At 40.4% G+C, this 23,583-nt stretch overlaps 3 protein-coding genes across 11 annotated transcripts in view; 1 reads left to right on the top strand and 2 right to left on the bottom strand.

Annotated features, from left to right (window-relative positions):
* LOC130564385 (chloride channel protein 2-like) overlaps positions 1-1,981 on the top strand; it is a 50,507-nt gene extending 48,526 nt beyond the window's left edge. For all 3 annotated transcript variants that reach the window (XM_057350415.1, XM_057350416.1, XM_057350414.1), the window contains 4 exons: positions 323-361; positions 509-613; positions 698-784; positions 876-1,981. In XM_057350415.1, coding sequence (XP_057206398.1) covers positions 323-361; positions 509-613; positions 698-784; positions 876-1,082 — 438 coding nt within the window. In that variant the 3' untranslated portion in view covers positions 1,083-1,981. The remainder of the gene's footprint in view (positions 1-322; positions 362-508; positions 614-697; positions 785-875) is intronic.
* A 3,967-nt stretch (positions 1,982-5,948) lies between these two features.
* Positions 5,949-10,109, bottom strand: hspb12 (heat shock protein, alpha-crystallin-related, b12). Its single transcript, XM_057350832.1, has 4 exons — positions 7,854-10,109; positions 7,684-7,779; positions 7,213-7,358; positions 5,949-6,668 (listed from the first exon to the last, which is right to left on the bottom strand). The coding sequence occupies exons 1-4, from the start codon at positions 8,107-8,109 to the stop codon at positions 6,483-6,485; spliced, it is 684 nt and encodes a 227-aa protein (XP_057206815.1). The 5' UTR covers positions 8,110-10,109; the 3' UTR covers positions 5,949-6,482.
* A 924-nt stretch (positions 10,110-11,033) lies between these two features.
* fam131ab (family with sequence similarity 131 member Ab) overlaps positions 11,034-23,583 on the bottom strand; it is a 19,887-nt gene continuing 7,337 nt past the window's right edge. The window contains exons 2-7 of one of the 7 annotated variants that reach the window (XM_057350828.1): positions 21,130-21,256; positions 19,768-19,901; positions 15,417-15,510; positions 14,998-15,180; positions 13,304-13,435; positions 11,039-12,893 (exon numbers count right to left, since the gene is read on the bottom strand). In XM_057350828.1, the coding sequence (XP_057206811.1) occupies positions 12,379-12,893; positions 13,304-13,435; positions 14,998-15,180; positions 15,417-15,486 (900 nt within the window). In that variant the 5' untranslated portion in view covers positions 15,487-15,510; positions 19,768-19,901; positions 21,130-21,256 and the 3' untranslated portion in view covers positions 11,039-12,378. Of the gene's footprint in view, positions 12,894-13,303; positions 13,436-14,997; positions 15,181-15,416; positions 15,511-18,010; positions 19,127-19,767; positions 19,902-21,129; positions 21,257-23,583 lie in introns of those variants that run through there. The other 6 variants (XM_057350825.1, XM_057350826.1, XM_057350829.1 and 3 more) reach the window with 6 other exon arrangements.

The raw sequence follows: 23,583 nt of genomic DNA, 5'->3' as shown, positions 1-23,583 counted from the left end.
GTGTGTGTGTGTTTCCAGTGAGAAAACATCCACATTGCAAACTGCTAACACACACACGTGCATGCACATTAAACTTGGATGTGACCAATAAAAGCGTTTTAAAAAAGGACAAAGAAACTGATTGTGTATTCACAGTGTGTGCAGGAGGCTTTTGGCCTGTGTGTTTCTGTTACATAATCCCACCGCACACCACTCCATCCACACTCTGAAGTCTCACACCGCACGTGTGTGTGTGTGTGTGTGTGTGTGTGTGTGTGTGTGTGTGTGTGTGTGTGCGTGTGTGCGTGTGTGTGTGTATTAACTCTTCTCTGTCTTTCTCTAGGACGACCCGGACATGGAAGATGATATGACACTTCGAGAGGTAAGAAAAATAACACGCACACAGACAAACACACACACACAGACAAACACGCACACACTCACACAAACGCACATGCACACACACGCAAACACACGCACACACACACACACACACACACGAGTCATGCATGTTTACCTCTGAATGCAGATTGAGGAGTGGGAGGAGCAACAGCTTGACGAGCAGGTGAACTTCAACAACTGTAAGATTGACCCCGCCCCCTTCCAGCTGGTGGAGCGCACCTCACTGCACAAGGTGTGTGTGTGTGTGTGTGATTTTTATTGTGTATGTTAGATATCTCAACAGCAGCCATGTCAAATCTCTCTCTCTGTCTGACAGACACACACCATCTTCTCTCTGCTGGGTCTGGATCACGCTTACGTCACCAGTATCGGGCGACTCATCGGGGTGGTTTCACTGAGAGAGGTCAGAGGTCACCACACACACTTCATTCTGTTAACAAGCACGTGAGCAGCGTTATAATGACAGAAACAAACAAACTCCCGTCTGTTTTTAGTTGCGTAAAGCCATCGAGGGCTCCATGACGGTGAAGGGGGTGAAGGTTCGCCCGCCGCTGGCCAGTTTCCGGGACAGCGGGACCAGCGGAACCAGCAGCGAAAGTGAAGCCACGGAACTTCACAAACTGTGGGAGCGTCACACAAACCTCACGCTGCCCAGAGAACATCTGCCCAACTCCTCGGACTCGGACGACAAATCCCACTGACGCACAAAATAGTCCACAGTCTTATAGACGGACTCCCGAATGTCCACCGGATGGATGATTTGGGACTCCTTTAAATCTTCCTGACAAACACTAATTCCATTTCCTGTTATGGCAAAGAATCAGGGACTCTTTGTGTTGTCAGATTGGGTGTGTGGTGTAGAACGGGCCGGTGTTGTTTCTTTACATTCCCTTTGTGTTTTAAACTTGATCACTGGACACTTTCTCTCCCCGTCTCTCGATGGGTTCTTTGTGAAGCAAGAGGTGGGCATTGAGTTTCTCTCTATATAAAGACCCTGTTGCTGGTGTAGGCGACTGCTGTGGGTGCAGAGAGCGAGCGAGAGAGAGAGAGAGAGAGAGATAATGGATGTGTGTGGGATGTATAATCTCTAGATTCTCACTTCAGTAGAAAAGAGTTTTTTTTCTCCCGTGACATTTCTTCCAGCAGAGATTTCGGTCGCCATTTTACAGACAAACCGCTCTTGTGTTTTCCACTCAGGATCTTTTGAAAGGAGTGAAATCACAGAAGCGTGTGCACTTTTTTTGTTGCCTGCACACTAAACTTACATGAAAAAACCGTACAGCATTTATTCATCTGGATTCAGTTATGAGATTATTTATGAGTGCAGCGTTTTATTTAAAAATATTTCATATTGTTAGCTCGTGGTAAGCTACAGTCTTGTGGAAAAGTGTTCACCTGGTGAGAGAAAAGTTGAATCACAGCTCCGTCCACACCACATCCATAACATTTACAATAATCAGTAACACTTTACAATAAGGTTCTTAACAATTAGCTAATGCATTAGCAAACATGAACAATACTTATACAGCAATCATGTTAAAGCAATCATGGCACTTCACCCACAAATGAAAATACTGTCATCATTTCCTCACCTTCAAGTTGTTCCAAATCTGTATAAATGTCTTTGTTCTGATGAACACAGAGGAAGATATTTGGAAGAATGCTTATAACCAGACAGATTTTGTCCCCCATTGACTCCCATAGTAGGAAAAAATACAATGATAGTCAAAAGTGCCCCAGAACTGTTTGCTGTCCTACATTCTTCAAAATATCTTCTTTTGTGTTCAACAGAACAAAAAAAAGATAAAGTAATTTTTCCTACTATGGGAGTCAATGGGGGGCAAAATCTGTCTGGTTATAAGCATTCTTCCAAATATCTTTCTCTGTGTTCATCAGAACAAAGACATTTATACAGATTTGGAACAACTGGAAGGTGAGGAAATGATGACAGAACTTTCATTTATGGGTGAAGTGTCCCTTTAATTTCATCATTTACTAATACATTATTAAAATCAAGGGTTGTCACTGTCAACATGAGTAAATGCACCATGAACTAACTGAATTGACATGAACTAACATTCTAACTAAGGATTATGATGCTGGAAAACTAAATTGTTCATTGTTAGCCATTGTCAGCTAATGCATTTACTAATGTTGACTAATAGCACCTTATTGTAAAGTGTTACCCAATAATCTTTTTACAGATTGAGACGTAAACAGTATGAACAATATGAAGGTGAGTTTTTCAAGCAGGGTTTATTGGTGCTGTGTTTATGTGAATGTTTCTTTGTAATAACCACTTTGATAAGTATATACACGTGTGTGTGTGTGTGTGTGTGTATATATATATTGGGAAATCAAAAGGTTTCCTCTTTAAACAGATGATGTGTTTGTTGGTTTTGTTTGAGAACTTTGCTGCTGATGATCTGGATGATGTCATATACTCGATACACATACGTGAAGAAATGAACATTTACTGATTCACTGCTGCGTTTGATGATGTCATAGAGCCCTCAACTCTCTCTCTCTCTCTCTCTCTCTCTCTCTCTCTTGTAGCATTTATGGAAAGTTTTCATTCTTTTAAGACCTGCATGCACTGAAATAGAAAAATGACATTTTATGAATTAATATATTAATGTTAATTAAATCTTATTTTGGGGGTGAAATACGGACGTGTTACATGAGATTCACTCACAAACTCTGAAACACGTGACAAACGGCCGATTAGAACAAAAGATGAGCTCTGAAAACATTTTATTTCCTCCTGTAAATCTTTGATGTTTTTGTGAATGTTTCGCGGATCATTTTAATATGAACTGATTTTGATTTTTAACAGGCATTTTTTCTCGTGGCCAATAAGCTTTCATATGTTAATACATCGTAGGCGGAGCTTAGTTTTGTGATGATTCATGTAGAACTTTGATTTAGATGTACAGATTTAATATATTTAAGATTCACCTAATGAGATTTGGTTGTTTTTGCCATTTAAGGAGAGATGTTTGACTCGAGCTTCAGACAAAATCTCAATATTTAAGAATATTTTTGCAGTAGATTTTGTTCTAAAGGGATCTCATCTACAAACATTGATTGAAGGTTGAGGGAACAATCCAGAAATGATGTTTTGTCTTTGAACTTAAAAAATGATTCCTGTATCATCTCAGAAATGACTTTCTTTAGTGGTTCTTTTAGCCCGTGTTCTTCCTCCTGAACAGACCAAATGAGTGAAATCATCATCGCTTCTGTTTGTGTTCTTTTATTTATCATTTGTGGTCTGATGCATTTCATTTCAAGATTGTGTTGTGAGGAATCATATTTATTAACAATCTAAACGATCAACAAAGTAGATCAACTGCGTTTATTTTTCCTTTTTTATGTTCAGTTAGGATAAAGCATCTGTGCAATAATCTTTTTGTTTGTTTGTTTGTTTGTAATAAAATAAAAGTATCAGTGAATTTGAGATGAACTGTATTTTTTGTGTAGAAACAGACAAAGTTCGTGTTTTAGAGAAATCTATCAGGATGTTCACTGTTTTAAATGCGAACCGGTTTGGGTTTCACTTACTCAAAACTAAACTATTAAAGAAACTTTTCTCTTTTTGTGGATTTTATTGGTCTGGAACACATTTCATTTTCATGCAATTAAAAAAAAATCAAGGGCAGGTGATTTTGCTTATATGTTTTGTATATCAGACATGAATAAAACGAGATTTTAACATGACAACATTTACACTGGTGTGGATTCTTTGTGTTCTGGAGATTTGTTCTGGTACACAGCTTGCGCTTCGAGATGTTTTCTGTTTTTTTTTTATTGTCCTGTCTGTTTTACTCGCTTCTGATTGGTTGTCGACTTGTCGTTCAGTTCTTTGATCAGCTTTGTTAACTTTGATTGGCTGTTGATGTTGTAAGTAGGTTATAAAACCAGCTGGCCAAGATTCATTTAAAGTCCAATTTCCCCGGTGGGAATAAAGAAAAACAAAACAATTCCATCTGTTGTATTTCTGTGCCTGCCAATTGTCATAAATGAGAAAAAAAACATGAAATTCAAATTGAGTTCTTTAGTGCTTTAAACAAGTTGGCCTTGTTGTTGCTTTATAATATATAATAATAAACAGTATAATAACAAACAGACATAAAAACGGTATAAAAAAAGAACAAAGATCGAAATCCAAACATCTATATTACTAAATCAAGATGAAATTAAGAAACTAAATGACTTTTCTGAACGAGTGACCAAGATTTTTTTAGAGGAAAAAAAACTGCCAATAGGGTAAGAAAAATAATCTTGTTTTCCATTTGAAGTGAGTTGGTTTTTCATAACACATTAGCCAATATTTCTTCTAGTGTTAAACATTACTTAATTTTGACACATTCATCAGAAAACAAGACTTGGACATTTCTAATCATTGTAACTAAATTGTATATCAAATGTACAGCAAACAGTCTCTTCTTGTGTCAGTCTGTCATTTGTGATGTGTGATGTGAAAATTCATTGATTAAATCCATGAAGTTTCTATCATGATTACAGTACAGGACCGAAGCAAACGGTCAATCTGGATATGTACAAGCATGGCATTTCATTTAGTGACATAACATTCAGACAAAGCAACATATATCATGTATAAAATGATTCAGTCAGCATTAGATGATAATTGTTATGTCATTATATCTGCTGTGTGCGTGAGAAAGTGTAAACATGACATTTACAGGTCGGATTCCCAAACAGGGCTTAAGACTAGTCTCATACTAAAGTGTTAGAGGTGTCAAAAACAACTTCTCTTAAATATATCAGTGCGATTGGTTTGATCTCAAGATGTGTTTTTTTTATGACTTAAAGGCACAGTTCACACAAAAATGAAAATTCTGTCATCATTTCCTCACCTTCGATTTGTTCCAGATGTGTATAAATGTCTTTGTTCTGATGAACACAGAGGAAGATATTTGGAAGAATGCGTTTAACCAAACAGATCCCATAATAGGAAAAAATACTTTATCATTTTTTTTTGTTCTGTTGAACACAAGGAGATATTTAGAAGAATGTAGGACAGCAAACAGTTCTGGGGCACTTTTGACTACCATTGTATTTTTTCCTACTATGGGAGTCAATGGGGGGCAAAATCTGTCTGGTTATACGCATTCTTCCAAATATCTTTCTATGTGACTTCTGATGACAGAATTTTCATTTTTGGGTGAAGTATCCCTTTAATATCCTAACTATAAAGCCTGTTTTAAACTAATCCCTGTCCAGAAAACCGCCCCATTATGTTAAAAGTTTCAGAAGAAACGTTTCCATTACATATCCAGAATCATAATAGGTATCCATCATTGAATATCAGAATGAACTGATTTAGGCCTACTCAGACAAGCATTTTATTTTAAAGATCTTCAAATAAATGTCTTGTGTTAGAACTATAGTCCAGTAAACCTTTAACATTACGGTGTGAAAACATCCACTAATGGGTTTGATATTTGGGAATTTCACTGACTTGAAAGAGAATAGAAGAGAGAAACAACAGGATGTCACTATGTTGAGCGTTCAAATATATAAATACAAACGTTTTATTTATAGATATATATTATAAAGTTAAGCCAAGTATATTCTAGATGGTGTGATTTTATAGATTTGAAAAAAAAACACTGCAACGTATTAAAAAGATTTAACACAAAGGCTTCAAGAACAATTCAATTATTTTACCCACATGAAAATAGTAGTGTACTTTAATATTTACTACAGTAAGCTTGAAAACACTGAAGGTCACTATGGTTAATACTACAGTAGTTTTTATTTGGGCTTCGACACCTGGAAACTTCAGTCCGCCGTGAGCCGTCACAGCCTTTTTCATCAGTGAAAAAGAAGTGAAAGGAATGATGAATATGATGTACTACTGATCCTACAGGGAACCAGTCTGCTGTTGCTATGGTTACCTCCTCCTCACCTGTCTGCCATCATCCACAGTCAAAGTAAAGAATCTAACTCGCGTGGTTCTTGAAACAATATTCCTTGTCTAATAAGTATAAATAAAATATAATCTAAATCTGTTTTGATAGGGTCTAACACCGTGAGAATTGTCATGAGGATGAGACCGAATGTTCTTTTCTGTAGAGTCAAAAGTGAGCTTCAGAGCAGAAGACCGGAGTCCCAGGTTCTCCGGGTTGTTTTGGGGTGCGGCTGACTCTGATGGTGAGAATCCCCTCTGAGGTCAGTGCACTGCTCACAGACAGCGGGTCCATGTCCTCCGGCAGCACAGACTTCTGGGTAAACCTGCCTGCAACACTTCCAGCAGCTTCAGACTGAAAAGAAAAAACATCAACAACCGAAGACTGATGAGGTTTTTTTAATGTGAGTTATGCAATAATAAAGGTTAAAATCAATTCAAAGTTATTTCTAGAGCGCTTTTTCTTGCAAGGCAGCTTAACAGCAACTACATGAATACAGACAGTAGATAAAAAGAGAAATACACGCTATAATTGAAAAGAATCAGTTATAAATTGCAACCGAATTGAAACAGAAAAGGGTCGATAAGATTGTTGTCAGACCATCCCATTATTGAAATTAAAAAGCATAAAATCTTAAACATAATGTCAACAGTCTTCCAATGAGCATCTCAAGCCAACAACAGCATGGAAATTCATATTTTCTGAGATGATTATTTTACAATTTTCATTATTTACATGAGCTGTAAATCATTTTAATAGTGTGATCAAACATGAAGAAAAAGATAAATTATTACTGTATACATTATATTATATATAATTATTATATGTAATAATATAATAATAATATTTACTTTTTAATGTATAAAAGTACTCCTCTATTGCAGAAATACACACACACCTTCTCTGCTTGAATGACGACACACTGATTATACGCCAGCACCACCACTTCCTGTGGCTCAAACCCACTGACATCTGCGGACAGGAAGTAGCTGTCGCCCATCGCCCTGACCACACCCGTGCTGGCGGAACGCCTGGAGCCGGACACTGAAACACACACACATGAGGCTCATCTACCAGACGAGTCGCATTTGTTCAGATCGTTACACTGCTAGAAAAATGTCACTTGAAAACTTCAACATTTAAGGGAGCTTTTACGCTGCGCCTTTACAAGTCACTTGAATTGTAATTCTTTTAATCTTCTTTGACTCAAGGTGCATTTCGTTATTAAATTTAAAATCTCTTTTAACCAATTTTTCATTTCTTTATTCTTTCTCTTCATCACAAAATCAGATGGCGAGGACATGAAGACTTTTCCTGATGTTTCCAAAAACCGATCATCGCAATGGAAGAATCGGTGCTCTTTACTCACCCTGCATGCCTGTATCTCCAAGACTCCAGTTGCCATGGAAACCTCCTCCGGTGTACTTCTGGTCCTCACTGTAACCTCCAAACGACTGTTGATCGCCTTGGTAACCAATTCAAAAAACTTTTAATCACAATGATGACTTCTGTAAAGCTTTCATCATCGACTCTCATTACCTTGGTTACCACCAAAGGTGTCATCCCACGATGATTGGTCTCGTGAATTACCATGGTAACGGGCGAAGGACTCCTGCTCGGGCTCCAAGTCGTCTGTGATGGAGCGGATGGAGGTTTCCTCTCCAAAGCGGCTGTGAAGTCTCGGCTGGAGAGAATCAGCGCTGGAGGATCTCACAGTGCTCGTGCTGTAGCGTGATGAGTGATGGAACGATGAAGAAGAGCATCGAGACGCTGAAGAACCGCTCGCAGAAGCCATGACAGATTCAGACAAAAGAGCGGCCTCGCTTCACGCTTCACTTATAGAGAACTCGCTCGCCCCAGTGCATCATGGGTCGGCCGGTGACCCTCAGCGCTCCATAAAAGGTCTGGGTGCTGGCATCCACTCCTGAAATAACGGTCAGTGAGATAAGACACGGAAAACATCTCCAACACAGACAGCGCTATCAGAAACCCCCTTACAACAAAGACCTTTATTCAAGTGTGCTTTCACTCTACCTTTTATTCTTTATTCTTAAAATGACACTGAAGTATACTGACAGGAAAGTGTATTTGGCCTAGACTTGTACTCAATCTTTTGATGAAGATGTTCTTATGAACTAAAACGTAGACTAGTTTAGTCCCAGGTAGTGTTGTGACAGAACACCTACACTGATATTAGTATGCATCCTACATAAGCATACTTAAGCATAGACTTCTTTTTTGTAAGGACTTTCACGAACATATCAACCGATCTGTCAGTTGTGTTCTCTTAAATGTGGTGCAAATAAACTCAAAACATAACAGAAACATTCAAACTGAGGGGGGCTCAACCTTTGCAAACATAAGAATACTTCAAGTTCAATTTGAAAGTACATTTTAAGTAAAACATACTAGTACAAGTATACTTGTCAGTGTGCTATTTCAATACAACTCGAGCCTAAGTTGGACCACACTCATAGTAAACTTTTAAAGGAATAGTTCACCCAAAAATAGTCCTTTGACTTGACCATAGTCAGTTTTATTTTGTACTATGGAAAGTCAATGGGGACCATTTTTGGGGGTGAAGTTTACTTTGAGTGTAACAGTAATAAACTTTGAGTACACGACCAGTTCTTGGAGCCCATTGATTCCCACAGTAGGAAGAATGACTTTATCTTTTGTTTTTGTTCTGTTGAACACAAAATGAGATATTTAGAAGAATGTAGGACAGCAAACAGTTCTGGGGCACTTTTGACTATCATTGTATTTTTTCCTCTTATGGGAGTCAATGGGGGGCAAAATCTGTCTGGTTATAAACATTCTTCCAAATATCTTCTCTGTGTTCATCAGAAAAAAGATATTTATACAGATTTGGAACAACTAGAGAGTGAGGAATTCATGACAGAATCTTCATTTTTGGGTGAACTGTGCCTTTATTATAAATAAACATCTATTTTTGGTTATGGAAGCCCTTAAATCCCATGAGCAGGAGTAAGAGTGATGTTTGACTTTATTCCTGATGTAAATGAGAGACTTCGGTCACTGTAATGAAGAATCCACACACTCCATCTTTACAAACAACATGAACCAATTTTATTTAGAACCCAAACAAAGAAGATGCAGAAACAAACACTCTGATATCAAAATAACCAGCAGTCAGATAGTTCATAAACCAGAAAGAATAGAGTAGAAATTGAAATTAGAAATAGAGAACGTGTGTGTGTGTGTGTGTGTGTGTGTGTGTGTGTGTGTGCAGGTACATGTCATAACCAGGGGAATGAACACAGTCTAATTAAGCGAGACTTCACGAGTGTCATTTGTAGAAACGAAACTGGAGAGCCATGAACAGAATAATTAAAAGTGTGACAGTGGAGTGAGACAAATGTGTGTTTAACACACTCCTACCCCAACACACACACACGCACGCACACACACACACACACGCACGCACGCACGCACACACACACACACACACACACACACACACACGATTTCAGAGAGGTCAATGTTTGTCTATTTATAGACACACACAGAGAGAGAGAGCTCTCAATGTCGTCTCCGCTCGGGGGAAGTGACCGCAGCAGGGGGCCTTCGCACACGTTACAATCTATTGATGTGATTGGACGGGTGAAGGTACATCACAATAGGCAGAATCTGACCAATCAGAGCAAGATGTGATAGACCGTGTCCTTTAGGAGCTTTTTATAGCATTTAACCTTAAAGCAACAGTTCTCCAAAAAATCATTGACTCACCATCAGGTTGTTATAAACCTGTACACATTTTTTGTTTAGCTGAACACAAGGAAGATATTTGGAAGAATGTCGGTATCCAAACAGATCTCATCCCCCATTGACTCCCATAGTAGGGAAAATAAATGGGGGATGAGATCTGTTTGGTCACTGACATTCTTCCAAATATCTTCCTTGTGTTCAGCTAAACAAAAAATGTGTACAGGATTATAACAACCTGAGCGTGAGTCAATGATGACAGACTTTTCAGTTTGGGGTGAACTGTTGCTGTAAAAGAGAACAAATGTGTGCTCGGGGGGTAGAGGGACACATGCAGAGACATCAGACACGAAAGAAGCGGATGAACAACACCGAAGAAGAAATAAGTGAGGACGAAATGAAAAACATGACACTTGTTGTGTCCAAGAGATGAATCATAGACAGAGAAAGCCTGTTGGCATATGAAACATCCACCGTTACATAACTCACTCCTGCAGTGAGAGAGAGAGAGAGAGAGAGAGAGAGAGAGAGAGAGAGAGAGAGAGAGAGAGAGAGGGAGATGGTGAGGTGAAGATTCAGCTCTCTGGTCAGACATCATTCACATCTGTAACACCTGATATTGCAGCTCGCATGGACGTAAGACACAAACTTAAAAGCAGATATCTGCTAATATTCCTGTCTGTAAATGAGCAGCTGGGTTCACTCTGTACAACTGCTGTTGCCACGGAAACGCTAAATGAGGCTGAGATGGGAAGTGATGGAGCTGTAAAGGGGAAGTGATGTAATGGGTTTTGAATGGAGGTGGGAAAGATCTGTCATAGGTTAGATATCTACAGTTTACAACATGAACATCTGATATGACTGATGAGGTGACGTCATTGTGTGTGTGTGTGCGTGCGTGTGTGTGTGTGTGTGTGTGTGCGTGCGTGCGTGCGTGCGTGTGCGTGCGTGCGTGCGTGTGCGTGTGTGTGTGCGTGCGTGCGTGCGTGTGTGTGTGTGCGTGTGTGTGTGTGCGTGTGTACTTTAATGCTCACGGTGGATTTCATGACCCTGAGTAAGCATTAAAGAAACAGCGAACGATGACTTCTTTTTCACTTTGTTTGTCACACAAATTTCTCGTACAGACATAGATGAAGATTGTTTTTGAAACAATGACGTGAGAACGTGTAAACGACAAAATAAATTGAATTTGCATGTGAACGAATCCTAACACACGCACCACACACACACCCGCACTTCTGTCCAGGAAAAAAACGGACATTAACGTGTGTGTTTGTGTGGGGGGATTGTCAAAATTGTTTGATTGACTAGACCTAGAATTACTTTATGAATCATGGTTCTCCATGGAAACAAGAGAACGCTGGAGAAGGAAAGTGGCTCTTAGAGAGAGAGAGAGAGAGAGAGAGAGGGCGAGTGCTTGACATTTACAGAACACAAGGAGAAAAATGACAGCGGATGACAGTGGCAATATTAAAACCATCCTCTCTCCCCAGAGACAAATAAGAAAGCAAAAGGTGCATTTGTTTTCACATTAGCGTTGTTTTTCCTGATGTCGACAATATCACACAGTGATAATTCATGGACAGAAATAGAGAAATAAAGCAATAAACCAGTGAACGAAGCACTACAAACAAACAAACAAACAAACAAACAAACACACAAACACACAGTACAAAAATAGAGCGACTCTCAGAAAGGCCCACGGACACCGAGCTTCGTTTTAAACATCCGTCCAACAACACTGAATCAACTCCTACACATCATTGTGTTCATCTTATAGGACAATAATGCTCTGGAGAGATTCACCAAACACAACGAGAGAAAATCAAACATTCCATTGTGTAGTGTGAAGAGTTGAAACAGTAATCGTGTTAATAATAATAATAATAGTAATAACTGAACGAAAAGTCGGGTCTGTGTTCTGTGTTCTCTCTGTCACCATAGAAACATTCAGCATTCCCGTATTCAGCAAGCCATGCCCGAAAGATGCAACAGGCGTCATGTCATCGAGACCCAGAATGCAATGGGGCGTGACATCATATAGGGAGCAAGATTACACAAATCCACAAACCGTGCGAAACAACTGGAAGTCCAGATCCAAACGATTAAGACTTCATATTCAGACTTCGGCACTTGCAAGACATGCAGAGATAATGAGTTCACATCAGTCTTCTCTTCCTCCTGTGTAAATCTGGCCATGCTGTGTCTGAGATTGCGTTCTGTATTTTTCACCATCTGGTCAAGAAACACGAGATCAAAGAGAGCGAAGAGCGCCCGCAACCAGACCGAAATGCAAAGTCCAAAACAAACATGCAGAGTCAAACTGAGAGATGATTGGTCACTGCTCTTCTCTCTCGTCCTCTTCGTCCGCGTCTTCCTCGTCAAGCGACACCACGCCGGACGAGGTCACGTCCGACACCTTCCTGCGGGCGGAATATTCCGGAGGGAGGCAGACACCGCCTCCGCAATCCTTACACGGCACGTCATCGTCTTCGAAAGTCTCCGAATACGTCGCCAAGCAACACGGGGAGTGGCCTCGTCTGTGGCCCGCCCTCTGGAGGCGGGCCAGCAGCAGCTCCTCCCCTCCCTGAAGCGCGCCGAGGATCTTGGCAGCGAGGTCGGCGGTGGGGGCGTCCCGGTGACGTCCGAGGTCCCGCAGCAGCGGGTGTCTCTCGTCCAGGCTGCACATGCTGGAGCAGAGCGTGTCCGACGGTGACCCCGGCGACCCCGCGGGAGGTGAAAGGTCGGCCCCGACGCCACTCTCCACCTCGCACAGGCCTCGACCCCGCAGGCGATTCTGACACACCTGAGTGTGTATGAGATCCCGCAGGTAGTGAGGGTACGAGGACAGATCTGAGAGAGAGACAACAGACGCATTAGACTTCAGACGAGCTGGAAGTGTTTTCTCGACGTGTCGCTGTAGAGCACATTAAACTTGCAGGAGAAATAAACGCTGGGATATCAAATAGCCGCCGAGAACAAAATGTGTGCGTGAGAGAGAATGAAAGTAGGGCACTAGGACAAACATTTCTCTCATGCAGTTAGGTTTTTTGGGGCGGGGGGGAATGGGGGGGGGCAGGTAACAACTAAATGCATCAGTCATGTGTCTCTGTGTGTGTTTCTGTGAAGATCTTGTTGCACATGTGTTTGTGTCAGCATGTTGTAAATAAAGTCTTGATTTATATGAATTCATAACATGTGTGATCGCGGCGTATCAAGTGTTTGTTTGTGACGTGAGGGTGTGTTTCATCAGGTGTGTGTACCTGTACTCTGTGTGAGCGGCTCATTCGCAGGCAGAAAATCCTCATCGTAAGAATCGTCATTAGATTCGTCACCGTCCACTGAAGACCAGGCACGAAGTTTGGCCTCCGCGATGGCAAACTGCTCCGCCACACCTGAACACATGAAAACATGAACATACACCGCATGAGGCTTTCCTGTGGCTCAGTGGTAAGAGCGCGGCATTAGCAACACCAAGGTCGTGGGTTCCATCCCAGGGGATCGCACACAGTCACATACAAATGTATAGTACAATGCAATGTAAGTCACTTTGGATAAAAACGTCGGCCAAATGCAGAAATGTAAATGCATGAGAATAGAATTCAATATGATAGGATAGGAAAAATGAGAATGTAATAGAATAAAATAGAATAGAATAAAATAAAATAAATAGAATAGAATAGAATAAAATAAAATAGAATAGAATAGAATAGAATAGAATAAAATAGTCTAGAATAGAATAAAATAGATCTAAAATAGAATAGAATAGATCTAAAATAAAATAGAATAGATCTAAAATAAAATAAAATAGAATAGAATAAAATAATTTTGAAAAAAAATATTAATTAACTAAAAAAATCTAATGAAGCTGTTGAACTTACGTTTTTAAGTTAGTTTTCTACAGTGTGGTTTAAGGGCATACTAGTGATTCATTTACCAAAAAAAAATAATTTAAAGTAATGAAGAAGGATAAACTAAAGACGAGATGGACTTAATCATGTGTGAGTTTAGTTTGACTCTCATGTTGACTCAGAGATCGATTCTTTCATTCATCTATTATCCTCTGCAGAAAGCTTTGTCAGCACACGCACGCACACACACACACACACACACACACGCACGCACACACACGCACACACACACACACACACACACGCACGCACACACACGCACACACGCACACACATTTTTTGTTGCGTTTGGCAATTTTCCCAGATGAAGCATAGTTTGATTTTATCCAAAGAGTCACAGTGTGTGTGTGTGTGTGTGTGCGTGCGTGCGTGCGTGCGTGTGTGTGCGTGTGCACAAACACGTACACATTCACAAGGGCACAGACACACATCACAGAGAAAACTCACAACTCAGCAGCATGTGAACAAATCCTCACACACACAACAGAATGAATATTTAGTGACTTCACAAGAAGGAAAGATGGTGTGACATTGACAGAGAGCAGAGGATTGTGGGAATGACTGAGAGAGAGAGCTCTGAATGAATTCTGCTCAGGTGCAGCTCATAAATCTTGGTGCCACTGCGATGGGAACCGGCGGAGAGCAACAGCCAGACGATGAACCTTCAGAGAGGAGAACCTTTGAGAAAAACCAACAGCTGAACCAAAGACGTTCTCTTTCTCAATCCACTCACGCACACACACACGCGCGCACATACACACACACACACACACACACACATGCACACACACACACATACACACATGTCTGATCTACATCCCAATTTATGGACCATTTAGACACAAAGAGCCATGAAAACAGCCGAGTGCAGTTTGTTTGGCAAAAACAGGTGTAGACTCACAATAATGAGTATTTACTCCTTTAAGACCGACAGAAAGTCTAACTGGATCTATTTTGTAACATTATATTTAGTAGCCCGAGTGCTCACCACATACAGAATCATGTCACAGTGATGTAGAGAGGCGAGAAGGTCAAAGGTCACTGACCTGCAGCAAATCGCGCCTCCTGCTCGCCCTCAGACAGATGCGAGTACGACGTGAGGTGCGACTCCAGAGCGCTGGGCGTGTCGGTGGGTTTACACCAGCCCTTCCACTCGATCAGGTGTGCCACACGCCCCTGCGCCATCGCTGTGGGTTTTGTCACATGATCCTTGACCACCTGGGAGATACCTGCGCGCGCACACACACACACACACACACACACACACACACACACACACACACACACACGGTAAGACGTGATGAGTCATTGACCCTGAATAATACATGAGAAATAAAGCAGGTCAATGTCACGATGTCAATGAGCAAAACAAAGACATGTTGACAAGTGTGATGACAGGTGTGTGTGTGTGTGTGTGTGCGTGTGCGTGTGCGTGTGTGTGCGTGCGTGCGTGTGTGTGTGTTACCGTGAAGTGAAGATCTAGCTAGCGCTGCGATCTCTTGAATGGTAAGAGCTCGTCTAGATTTTGGTAACATGTCGCTGTTGTCCTCAACATTTACCTGCGAAATGACAAGAACAACAACTTCAGCACAATGATGCAATAACTAAACATTCGTATTTATTTTTCCAACAAAAGTGAGAAAGTATTTAACATTTCATCTGTTTTAAATTTCAATATCATAAAAAGGTAATTAGGGCTGCATAACGATTAATCGCGACTAATTGTTTGCAGAATAAAAGTTTTTGTTTACATAATATATGTTGGTGTACTGTGTGTGATAATTATGTATTTATAAATACACACACATGGATGCATTTAATATTTATATATGTAGCGAGGAAGGCGGGACGAGAGCTGTGGGGAGGAAGGCGGGGCCGGTGGCGTGAGTGATCATGAGTATCAGCTGTACGCGCACCGGTCCCGCATGCCTCACGGGGAGCTAGGGAGCATAAGAGGACGAGCGACGGGACTGCCGTGGAGAGAGGACCGGGCCTGGAAATGTTAAGTTTTATTTATGTTTGTGTGGCCGGCAGTCGACCGTGAGGTGGCTGCCGGCCTTTTACTTCCGTGTTATTGTTTGTTTATTTTTGATTAAAGTTTATTGTTTAAATGTTCGCCGGTTCCCGCCTCCTTCCTTCCCTACATTGAACTTTGTTACAATATATCATATAAATTATATATATAAATATAAAACCTTTCAAAAGTTACATATTTCTTAATTATATACCATACATGTACGTGTATTTATATATACATAATTATCATACGCAGTACACCAACATATATTATGTAAACAAAAACGTTTATTCTGCAAACGATTAGTCGTTATGCAGCCCTAATTTAGTAACTGATTGTATCAATAATGGACCTCTACAGCACATATCAGTAGGTAAAGGAGAACAATATGCAAAGTTTGGGGAATAAAGAAGTCAGGAAATTCAAAAAAATATTTTAAAACTAAGGGGTAACTATTGTAATATTACGTGGTTTGCATGACCTGCTGTATGCTTGCAACAATCTTAGCGTGAACATACACGACATTTGTGTGTAATCACCCGTAAATAATCTACTGTGGATATCAATTAAGTACGGGGTTCATATTTTAGTATTTAGAGTTTTAACTTTAGGATTCATTTTTATATGATTGATTTTAGAATGGTTGGTCATAAATAATTTGTTTTTATTATGAGTTCGTTTGATGTGTTTTAATGTGTAAAATGCGCAAAATCAATGTTGATCTTTTCAGGCTATAATCAAGTATTTCAAGAGCACTTTGATTCGGATGTTTATGCAGGGCATGCAGTCCCATAAATATTATTTTTTCATTTTTCTTACTCTTACCCCTTCATTCCCCAAACCAACATATTGTTCCCCTTTATCTACAGATATGAACTGAAGAGGTACATTATAGTTAAGTAGTTACGCTGTAAATCCTGCGCTACATGGCGGGCTGTAATCCATAAAAACAACATATGAACTCTTACAAGCGATCCTTAAATCTTGTGAAATACTATCAAGAGATAAAAAGCTGTGAAGAGAATCTGCGTTTACACCATTGTGTCTTTAGAACGACAGCGATGAATCCATTCACACGCGCACGCACGCACGCACGCACGCACGCACGCACGCACACACACACACACACACACACACACACACACACACACTTCCAGCTGGTGTGATCACAGGTTGTGTTGCTCTTGTCTATGTAACCTCAGGGGTCATGCGACACGTGTCGCTGGCGTGTCCCGACACTCAGACGTGGCACTCGAGCAGGTAAGATGATATTCATCAGGGTACATGCATTAGTGAATACGTCATGGCACAATTAGTGAAGCAGGCGGCAAAATAACAGCAGCGTATATTTAAAAAAGAAAGACACGCAAGTGTATTCGAGAGCTCTCGACAGCTGCGGGATACAGGAGGACAACACCCTACATGAGCTGTCGGTTACAACACCATTACTGCAGTCCACACACACGCACACACGCGCACACACACACGCACGCACGCACGCACGCACGCTCGCCTACTGCCCTACAATTCCCTTCAAAAGCATCAGTCTAACGATACAGCGCCAAAGTCAACCAATGTCTTATTTTCACATCATCTTTAAAGTCTCATTTAGCGAAAGTGCAGCTGACCACCTGTTACAGTAAGAGCACATTACGGTTAGACAATAAACCGGGCGCACACATCAAAAGAGAGAAAGAGAACAGACCAAATTGAGTAGAACAAACAATGAATTGACGCAAACCAGTCTATCAGCACACACAGAGAGAGAGAGACAGAAAGAGAGCTACAGGTTTCATAACAAGAGAGAGAACGACAGACCGTTTGCACGAGCGCAAGACGACATACTCATCTCGCTCTCTGTCTGTGTGTCTGACTATGTCTCTCTCTCCCTCACACATATCGTTACTGTGTGACTCCCGAAGCGACAGACAGGCGTACAAACGCGCTTCAGCACTGGACACCTAATTACCGCCACGTCTCTTATCGCTGCATCCAAACTCTGTAACGCACGCGTGCGCGCCCCAGATGTCGAGCGTTCGTACCCCGGTGGCCGGATCGCCGCTCGCGCCGCACAGAAACAGAAGCTTCTCCATGGACATGCCGCGTCGAGCGCGCACCCCGTTATTCCGCTGGAACCTAGAAGAAAACCAGCATTTCTATGGCAACCGGTCACCATGGAGCGATTTCTCCAAGGATACGGCGGGCTGGATGCGCGGGTGACGTCACATGCAGCACATCTGATGATGGGTTACGCGCGCGCGCTCTCTCGTCAGTCAACAGCACCTGTTTCTCTTTCTGTTGAACGCATCCAAACCTCTCATTCACACGCAGAGATTGTGCTGTTGATCTCCGCAGAGCTCATAGTTTCCTCTGATATTTCTCCTATCTTTCAAATCTTTCAAGTGAAACACAGACATTTCTTGGTATCACAATAGACAGCATATACCCAACAGCATTCTCAATTACTGAATGTTTGATTTTGCTCTCAGAAGACCAATAAGTGATCATGAACCACATTGTGACTGACGCACACCGTGTTTATGTATATTGATGTTCTTGGTACATGTTGACACGTGATGCTAGTGACAGATTGATTTGATCCTAAATAGAGTCTGAATGAAATATGGACACAATAGAGCTTCTGTCAACAGCACTTCAAACATTAGAAGAGCTTCTACACACCAGAGAAACCACAGACACAGAGCTGGCCTAACAGGAAGGCGGCAGAGAGCGAATCGGTTTGACAGCAAACGACACGTCAGATTGAGAAGCAATGGATTCACAGCACAACATTCAGTGTGCAGTCACCCTCACCGCTCAAATCAAACACAAAGACACGTCAACATCACTGTCAATCAAACACTCCAGGACTAACACACACAGAGGAATGAAAATGTTCTCTCACTACAGCGGGCTGTTAAATCTACTGCAGCGCGGCTGAAGATCACATTTGAAAAACCACATTAAGAATTAATCACTAATTACTCGTAAATGATTGGAAAACGAACGGGTGAACATTAATGAAACTCCGAGTTTGAAATCGGTCCTCTAATGACTCAGACACTCGAGTTAATAACATCATTATCAATCTGAGAAAAGACGGAGAAAAGCATTCAGTGTTCTCCGTCACACAGTTAATGTGAGAGAGCGCTGAGAAAAATCACAGGTGAGCTCTCATTCGTATCTCAATTATTTATCAATGATTTACCCTAAACTCTTGCTTGAGTCTCATTCGTGTCTCAGATGTTTCTCCTGAGGAAAAGAGTCAGAAATCTGACAAACGTCTCTGTCATGAGAGTTTGAGAAGAGACGTCAACCATGTGTCAAACTGAGCTTAGATTCGTCTCGTCTGCAATCACAAGTCAGTATTACTGAAGATCTCAAGTAATATCAACTCAAACATTTCTCATCACATTGACTCAAATCCAGATGATTTCACCTCTACAATCTACATTCATTTACACCTCCAGACTCTTCATGTGTCTCCACAATTACACGTTAAGATGATACTTAAGTGAGATCTTGTGAGCTATGAAAGAGCAACCTCTGAGCATTTTCCTCTGGTGTGATGTGACAGAAAAGCAGTATTTGGGTGTCTTGTGTTATAGCGTGTCTGTTCCTCAGCTCAGCTGTAAACTCTACAATGATGACAGAAATAGCTCTTGCATGTCAGATTCTGTATCTGTGGCCCACTAAATAACATGCGGACCAAGCGTCCGTTCGCACTCAGCGGTGGAGGGAGGGCGAGCGTTTCCGGACACTGTGAAATAAAAATGGAACAGATTGAGAACTTTGGCACCTTCAGGTAACGCTCCGAGTGCACAAATGTGTCACACAGGCCGCTGGCCAGACTCGTCCGTGTGTTGCCCAAGAGCACGAGGTCCGAGCAAGAGCTCCTCGGGCTCCAGTCCACACGCAACCTGTCGCCCGCCACTGTGAGGGAAAGACAGATATCTGACCAACTCAGAACCCACTGACCTGACGCCCGCTGCTGAAGTAACCAAGGCAACCAAGCATGAGGCTGTGGGACCAGTAGTGATGTATATAACAGGGTGACTGTGTTAAAAAACGAACAATCAAAAGAATTCACCCAAAAATCCAACTTTGGCTTTGTGTTTTAGATTTCAAAATATTCAACATCACCCTAATATACATGAAAAAAAAGTACAATCTGTCAGATGGATTGACAAATTTTTTTCGTAAAATAATATTTTTTTTAAGGATATAAAGGATATAAAAGAAATGGTTTTCCCCGTTTTTCTTGTAAATGAGCTTTTTTTTGTAATTTTACAGTTTTTGACCATATTTCAAAAATAAACTGACAGATACTGTATCTGTGGCCCACTATAATAACTTGTTTTAAAAACTGAAATTTTCTGTCAGATGGATTGACAAAAATATTCCGTAAAATAATAGCTTTTTTCCTGTAAAAGTACAGGATATATGGATATATAATGAATTGTTTTCACCATTTTTCTTCTTAATTTGCTGCCTTTTTCTATAATTTTACAGACTGTATTTCAAAAATAAACTGTAAAAAATAAAAACTTGTTTAAAAATGGAAATTGTCTGGCAGAAATAAACAGTAAAATAAGGGTTTTACCTGTAAAATTACGTTTTCCCCGTTCTACTTGTAAATATGCGATAATTTTACGTTTTTGAAAAACACATAAATACATTTTTCTTTGAATTTTTTTTTTTCCAGTGCACCAACAAAGACCTGATGACACTTTCAGACTTCAGCCGTCCATCATCATGTCATTGGTTCCCACGACAGAAGAGCAGAAATGATTGTGTGTGCATCTCTCTAATGCGCTCATGCATCACCATGCAGTCAAGATGCAAGATTTGAACAGCCGAGTGTTAAACACAGAGCGTCTCCGTGCTGTTCTGAGCTCACCGAGTATCAGAAACATACTCAAGGTTTGGTTTATGTCACACAGCATGCACAGAAGTATTATGTATATGCTCATACAAGACAATATCAGTATTTATTAGTTTTTGTTAGAGACGTCTCATTCGGTGTATTTGAATGTTTAATGATCAGAACGACATGCTGACTTTATGACAGTTGTCAATGGTTTAGTTTATTGGTTCCACACTCAACCTTTACTGTCATTGGTTCTCTCTCTCCTCATGCAACAGTTTGTGTATTTCTGACCTGTAATCCCGACTGACTCAGTCACACGTCACAGAAACAAGGCTCGAAACGGACCGGCACCACAGGAGGCTTCACGCTGTCACGGCCAAATGTCACACTCATCACGCGGCACACGTGACATCACTTCCTGTGTGCATGGTGGGAATATTTACACGCATGCATTCATTAACGCTTCCAGACGGTTATGCAAGAATGGTTTGGTTCGGAAAAAACAGCAGCTGTAACAACATGTTCTCAAGCAATGTTTCTCAACCGAGAGACCCGGCGCTCACCAGAGAGATGACTTAAAATGAGACAAAACAAACATGAGTTAAAATAACTAAAAATCAAATTATTTCTCAGTGTTTTTATCGTTTTTGTAATAAAGTATACATCTTTCCCTGATAGCACACATACATCTGGTTTACGTCTATTTGACGTCTGCATTTACATCTGCAAGACATCTACAATACATAGTTTGCTCATCTGCAATACGTCTCGGAGATGTCTGCTGTCAGACGTCATATAGACATCTAGAAGATGTCTGTAAGATGTTTATGATTTAGAATGGATGTACAACAGCTCTTTCTAAGATGTTTAGCAGATGTTTTTAAGCAGCAGATCTCCAGATCTTTAACAGACGTATTACAGACGTTCAGACGTGTCCGAGACGTATTGCAGATGAGCAAACTATGTATTTAAGATGTCTTGCAGATGTAAATGCAGACGTCAAATAGACGTAAACCAGATGGATTGTGCTATCAGGGTTCTCTCTAGAATTTTGTTTTGTTGGGTAGAAATGGCGAATGGGGGTGCTTCAAATATTGTTTTAGAAAACCGTGAAGCCGTGAGGTCAGAAAGTTAAGAACCAACGTTATGATTTTCACGTAACCATGTACTGAAGCCAAAGTCAAAGAAAATATAATGAAATTATATTATTCTTAAAGAAAAAATGAACCACAGGTTTAACTATAGTTTTATTTGAGTAAATCCATACATTTGTAACTAGTTTAAATATGGTATTTGTAGCAAACTTCTGGCAACACCGATAGACCAATTTTTTGTTTGCAAACAGTGTGACGCGATTCTGTGGGAGGAGCCGAACTGGTGGCAGAAAGATCGACATTATCGTTCTTAACTAACATTACATAATTTATTTTGCATTTGTGTGTGATAAACAGTATAGAAAACCTCACCTGAAATAAAATAAACACAGAGAAACGAGTATTCCGGATGATTTCTTCAGTCCAGCCTGTTCGTTTAATGGCTTGTTTAACTTAAAATGTCACATTCAACGACGGTATTCCATAGGAAATAACACCATCATTTTTGCCATTCCTATTCTGACATTCAATAACACAAAAACACATTTTTGAAGGAATTGTCTCCTACGTTTCATTTGCAATTGCTTTGTTTCCACTGTTTTCCTGCCGCCAGTATGCGCGCGCTGCTGCCAGTGATGTAACCGTGACGTCGACTCCAAATTGGTCTATTGTTATTAAGTAAGGGATAATGTACAAGCAGCCGGTTGTTATGGCAGTAATAATCCTGACAGTGTGATCAGGACGTGAAGCGGAGGGTCTTGTGTTTCACTGAAGGGGCTTATTTCACCATAACAACCGGCTGCTTGTACATTATCCCGATTATTACACGCCTACTTGCCACATGAGAAAAAACTGGACATGAAATGTGAATTTGAAATATTTTATGAGCTCATTTTTACCGAATGCAGACCTTCTGCGAGGAAAAGCAGTTTAGTTTCGGTTTTAAAGTAAGGAACAACGTTCAAACGTCAATAACAGGCAAATTGGTTTAATCATTTGTAAATATAATGTCATATATGTTATTAAAATACATATTTATAATTAATTTTTGTGTAATATTAAACGGCCCCTCTCAAAATGATTTGCAGCATCCGGGTTACAGGGTGTTATTAGTTTTGAGAGGTTGTTATTTGAAAATAACAACCCTTGGAATGTCGCGACTGGCCAATCAGAATCAAGCATTCAAATGAGCCGTGTAATAATCTGCAATAAAGAACACGGTTACTATACTTATACTGTATAAACTGGAAAAAGAATTGCTGCCTTAATTATAAAGTACAGTACAATCAAACTGGCTTTACAAGTACTTCAAATTCATTTATTTTGAAGAGTTACAGAAATATCAACGTTTAAAAATTCGAAATTGTCAATTTAAAACCATTTACTACTGAACGCCAATTTTTTTAACTTAAATATTTAAAAGAAAAAAAGAAAAGTCAAATGTCTGAATGCAGTACAATAATGCCAAAAATCATCATAAAAATGTGACAAAAAAGTAATCATTCTAAAACCAAATGTTTTCATTTCTTAATAAAATATATAATTTCTAATAAGATCAAATCATACTGAACATCAGGCAGATCACAACTTTAGTGGCCATGCTGTGTGTGTGTGTGTGTGGGCATGTGTGTGTGTGTGTGTGCGTGTGTGT

This window comes from Triplophysa rosa, linkage group LG14 (assembly GCF_024868665.1).
Source record: "Triplophysa rosa linkage group LG14, Trosa_1v2, whole genome shotgun sequence".
Taxonomy (NCBI): domain Eukaryota; kingdom Metazoa; phylum Chordata; class Actinopteri; order Cypriniformes; family Nemacheilidae; genus Triplophysa; species Triplophysa rosa.
The sequence above is the reverse complement of the archived record's forward strand: the minus strand, read 5'-3'. Positions and strand labels throughout refer to the sequence as shown.